This window comes from Pelophylax lessonae (genome assembly GCF_965119305.1).
Source record: "Pelophylax lessonae genome assembly, chromosome: 2".
NCBI classification, from domain to species: domain Eukaryota; kingdom Metazoa; phylum Chordata; class Amphibia; order Anura; family Ranidae; genus Pelophylax; species Pelophylax lessonae.
In genome coordinates, this window is record NC_138769.1 from 102,585,877 (window position 1) to 102,591,876 (window position 6,000).

Sequence of the window (6,000 nt, forward strand, 5' to 3'; positions counted from 1 at the left end):
GGTGGTTAGAGTGTTCCTTTAATATCTATCAGAAGAAGTAAACCTCTGTATACTGATTCCATTTCATATGATCATCCGTGGTGCTAAACGTTGCTGATCGCTGTCGTTACTAGTAACAAAAATATGTAGCAGAATACATATTGGCCTAACTTGATTAAGAAATGTGATTTTTAATTTTTTTTTTTATTGGATACACGTTTTATAGCCTAAAAGTAAAAAAAAAAAAAATAGTTGGTCCATTTTGGTTTATGGAGCAAAAAAACGGAGGTGATCAAATACCACCAAAAAAAAAAAAAGCTCCATTTGTGGGGGGAAAAGGAAATCAGTTTTGAGTACAGCGTCTCCCGACCGCGCAATTTTCAGTTAAAGTAACGCAGTGCTGTATCGCAAAAAATGGCCAGGTCATTAAGGGGGTAAATCCTTCCCGGGGCTGAAGTGGTTGAATTGGTATTAAACCCAAAAGCAAATATATTGGAGCTTACCAATTGATAGATGCGATGGCTGCATCCATTTTCTATTTTAGGCTCTTTCCCCCCTATTTCCACCTGGTGAACTGGCCAGTAAGCCCGTTTTTCAAAAGAATAAGTTGCCCTGCAGATGTAGCAGTTAGAGGGATGAGACAAACCATTTCCTTAAAATACTCAGCTTTAAAAAGTCCATAATATAACTGGATACGAACGTTATAGGAAAAGTTGATCCAGGGAACATCCGATTACCCCTAGGCGGATCGGGAAGGAATTTTTCCCCTGCTGGAGAAAATTGGATCATCATTTATTGGGGGGGGGTTGCCTTCCTTTGGATCCACTGTGTGTATACAGTAGAGCTGCGCGATTATGGATAAATGACAATCACAATTTTTTTCCTTAGAAATAAGATCACAATTACTTTCACGATTCGAGGCGTCACGTCATCTTTTACATCATACAAAAAATTGGGATAACTTTAATGTTTAGTTTTTTTTTATTCATTAAAGTGTATTTTTTCCCCAAAAACTGCGTTTGAAAAACTTCAGCGCAAATACAGTCCCCGAAGTCGTGCCGCTTCAGTGTGAATGCGGTCTTACTGACTGAAGTTCATTCCTTTGACCTAAGGCTCCGTTCACATGTAGGCGTTTTGGGGCGTTTTTGGGGAGTTTTTCTGCTCTAGGATCAGCTCTCAAAACACCCAACAAGACAAATCCTATTTATTTCAATGGCCCCTGTTCACATCTGAGCGTTTTGACGCTGTGAGCAAAACGCCCAATGCTCAAAAAAGTACATGAGCTTCTTTTTGGGCAGATTACAGGCGTTTTCCATTGGTCTCTATTCAATCTCACACGCCCGGACTCCTCTGGGAACGAGCCGAGGCGGGCGCGCGCCTCAGCGGGCGCGCGCTCGCCCGCCCGCTATTGGCTCAAAACCCAGTGACAGGCGAGTGACGTAGAGCTCACTCTGCCTGGCCGGGGCTGACTGCCGCAGTAAACATACTGTGCGCAGTCGCCAAGTGGTTAAAGAATAAGTTCACTTTTTAGAAAAAAAAATGTGCATTAATTTATTTTTTGGAGTCTAGAAAGGCGGGGTGTCAAACTCCAAACTCGCTCATCCATGTCTTTATGGACCTTGCTTTGTGCACTGGTCCAAATCATTTAGTGGAGGGGGAGGGGGGTGATTATGGTGTGGGGTTGCTTTTCAGGGGTTGGGCTTGGCCCCTTTGTTCCAGTGAAGGGAACTCTTAAGGTGTCAGCATACCAAGACATTTTGGACACTTTCATGCTCCCAACTTTGTGGAAAAGGTTTGGGGATGGCCCCTTCCTGTTCCAACATGACTGCACACCAGTGCACCAAGCAAGGTCCATAAAGACATGGATGAGCGAGTTTGGGGTGGAGGAACTTTATGGGCCTGCACAGAGTCCTGACCTCAACCCCATAGAACACCTTCGGGTGAATTAGAGCAGAGACTGCGAGCCAGGCCTTCTCTCCAACATCAGTGCCTGATCTCACAAATGCACTTCTAGAGGAATGGTCAAACATTCCCATAGACACACTCCTAAACCTTGTGGGCAGCCTTCCCACAAGAGTTGAAGCTGTTAAAGGTGCATAGGGTGGGCCAACTCAATATCGAACCCTACGGACTAAGACTAAGACTTAAGTTCATGTGGGTATAAAGGCAGGCGTCCCAATACTTTTGGTAATATAGTGTATGTATATTATTTGTTAAATAAAAGATATGGGAATGGCGCTGTCTACTGGAAAAATATATGGATAGATTGACAGGAAAGGTGTGTACAAAAAATGCACAAGGATAAGTAAATAAAAATGCACAAAAGTAAATATCACAATAAATAAGCTAAAATATGGTGCGACAGTAAATTAGAAGTGCATACACTAATAAGTGTTTAGATAAATAATAACAAGGATCAGTTGATAAAGTAATCAGGTGCATCCAAAAAATATATAAATATAAATGGGTCCAATAAAAGTGCAATGTATACCATAAAATGGCAAAATATTAAATAAATAAATAAGGTGACCAGTGCAAATAAGTATTGAGGTCCAAAATAAAGCGACTAAGTGCCAGTAAACAACTGTGCTACATATATCTGGTGTATCAAAAATTATAAAACTGGTTAAGTGACAAAAACTGGTGATACGATAAAGTGACCAAGTGGCGTATTTAGTCCATATAAGTGACAAATATCTTCTTATAGAAATACTGGAAGCAACCCCGTGGTGGGTGGTAAGGCGAGGTGCTCGGTGACCCATAAGGTAGGTAGCCCACTCACCGGAAATACCCATCTCACACAGGGGTAAAGAGCGGGTATATGGATATAGGAAATAATCCCTCTGATGGGTCCTGTTCCTCTCCGGGGGTACTGGGATAAGGGTATATCGGGAGTGCCCAGTAGGGCTCCGGAAAGGTTCCTATAGGAACGCCCGGGTCTCAAGGGGGTCCGCTCTCATATGATGTATGTGCTCCAGTATCAGCCAAGTACAGCGGGACAAGATATGGGCAGGCGGATCATGTAGGGCAAGAAAAAGGGCTGTTTAAACTTTTTATTTGTATGTAAACAGGTAAATGGGTACTCACAATAGTCCAATGTAAAACGAGCGTGGTACAGGTCTATGGAACGCAATGCCTTCCACGCGAATACCGGAAGTGATGCGACGGCGCTTTACGCGTTTCGTCATCCAACGTCTTCAGCAGCCTTTCACTGCACTTTCATATATTATTTGTTGTTTGTACCCATAGTATATGGCCCAGAAAAAATAGCGCGCATTTTGATTTATTTTTTTATCCTACCCAAAAAACACACTGACACTAAACAAAAAATGCTTTTTTTTTTTTTTTTTTTTTTTCCAATCCCATCTAAACACACACTGACCCCGACACCAATATGGACCTAGCTCCAACCCTGACCTACCTATTTTACTGGCAATTTTTTTTATTTTAAAAAAATTTCACAGACTATTGTGTAAATTCCACTTCTCTAGTAAGAAGAAAATGAAGCAATGCATCTTTTTCTCCATTCAAGAGGAGAAAGTGTACGAAGGTTGGCTGCACAGTTATTGATTGAGTACACACAAGCAGCCCGACAGAAGACGACCCGCTTCAAACTGGCATACGCTTGGTGGCAAGGTATAAACATTTTATTTATTTTTTTCTCTCCTCAGGATACAGAAGACACTCTGGGATGTTTTAGACTCAGGAATCCTGTGCTAGGTATACAGGGCTAATATCAGTTGTCTGGAACAAATCATATTGGGGGGGGGGGGGGCTGCTAGATATAAAACCGAGTGAACTGTACATGAAATCAATCAATTCCACTGCCAAATATGTGCCACCAGAGTACCCGTCACTGAGACAGTCCATGAAACTCACACTGCTCCACACCACCAATAGCAGATTTAGGACATCCTTCAAGCATTTTATTTAGCTGATTCCTGGATTTTCAATGTTATCCTTGAAGCTGCAGAAAAAGACCCGCTCCATAAATTTAGAAACGGGTTGGCATTACTACATGTGCCCGTTAGCTTGAATGACTTCTGTTAGATTTCCCACGAAATTCAACTTTGCTGGATATCAAACAAGAAACTTCACTCATCCCTAATTATTGTATAATATAAATAGAGATGTAATAAATGGAATGATGCCACACACCTACTGTATGAATAGATTATATGTATACTATGAGGAAAACTTATTGAAGTGTGTGTGTGTATATACTATTATTTTACAGAGCTCTGCATATCATTGTCATAATCCTGCCATGAAATCAGTATAAAGTACATCCTATTGTATGATATAAAGTATACAATGTATCAAATATCACACAGCCATGTGCATAGCAGAGATCTTTTTTTAAGAGCCATGTATATAGAATAAAGTACTATACACAACTCTTAGAGCCATGTACATGAAGTACATTACTCTATCATACACACACATAGAGATATATATATATATATATATATATATGTCATTGCATGATATATAGTATATCCCACTGTATCGCACCCCTCTGTAATATAATAATACTGCCATGAATATATTATACTCCATAATTATCAGATATACTAAAGCACATATCATTGTATCATATATAGAGTACAGTACATGTCATCATGTATACAGTACATGTCATATCATATGTAGTATATTACAGAGCTCTGAATAGAACAGATTTCATAATACTGCCATTGATATAGTATAAAGTATATCCCATTGTACTACATAGGTATATATCATAGTATATACATTGTATCAGATATCACAGAAATGTGCACAGATCTCACTGTATCATATATACATACATTGTATCTATAATATAAAAAGCATTGTATTATGTACACCCACAACGTATCATATAAAGTATATACATTGTGTCAGATTTCACAGAAATGTGCACAGATCTCATTGTATCTATAGTATACATGCATTGTATTATGTATACCCACAACGTATCATATAATATTATCATATATATACATTGTATCATATTAGAGCCATGTGCACAGTAGATCTCACCATTGTACACACAGTATTATACGCACACAGATATGAGTTATCTCATATCATATATACACACACATAGTATACAATATATATACACACATAGTATACAGACAGGATATACATTATATACACACACATGGTAGGTAGGGGGTGATTAGGCTGTGTAGAGGGATGGGTATCATTGTATAACACCGGGTGTGAAGGGTCTCCAGCATGGCTCCGATCAGCAGACAGTCAGGGGGTCGCACACCCCTCTCCTGGGCACACTTACCTGCTGGCAGCACGGGCACACGTGAGGCCCCTGGGAAGGGAAGGAGCCCCGCCGTGTGCCAATCAGAGGAGAGCACGTTGCCTGTAGGGGAGAAGGCGGACAATGAATGACACTCACCCTCTGCATGGCCTTCATGATGAGAGACATCTCATATCTGGGCATGGTGGGGGAGGATGAACGGACTCTGCGCTCCGAGCTCAGCCCAGACACGAGTGACAGCGCTCCGGTGTGAGAGCGGAGAGGAAGGACAACGAGATGACACTGAGACACGCCCCTCTATTCGCGTGACACGCCCCTTGCTTCCTGCCGGGGAGCCTGGGTGTACACAAACAGCTGTGATGTCATCTCTGCTCCGCCCTCTCCCCGTACACACCCCCTGTATAGTCATACAATCTATATTATTGTCCTCTTCCTTGTGTACTCTTACCGTGTACTCCTATTGTATCCCTCCTGTGTTCACCCTCTTGTGTACCCCTCCCCGGGTACTCCTCCTGTGTACCAAGTTCTACCTGTGTACTCCTCCTGTGTACTTCTACCTGTGTACCCCTCTCAGTGTACTCCTCCTGTGTACCCCTTCCTGTGTACCCCTCCCCGGGTACTCCTCTCAGTGTACCCCTCCCTGTGTACTCCTCCTGTGTACCCCTCCTGTGTACTGCTCCCCGTATACTCCTTCCCTGTGTACTCCTCCCTGTGTACCCCTCCTCGTTTACTCCTCCCCATGTACCCCTCCTGTGTAC

The 6,000-nt window shown here is 41.9% G+C and overlaps 1 protein-coding gene across 1 annotated transcript in view; it reads right to left on the reverse strand.

The window, feature by feature from the left end:
• MRPS6 (mitochondrial ribosomal protein S6) overlaps positions 1–5,507 on the reverse strand; it is a 114,357-nt gene extending 108,850 nt beyond the window's left edge. The window contains exon 1 of the mRNA XM_082244916.1: positions 5,381–5,507. Within this exon, the coding sequence (XP_082101042.1) occupies positions 5,381–5,425 (45 nt within the window). The 5' untranslated portion in view covers positions 5,426–5,507. The remainder of the gene's footprint in view (positions 1–5,380) is intronic.
• Between the last annotated feature and the right edge of the window lie 493 nt (positions 5,508–6,000).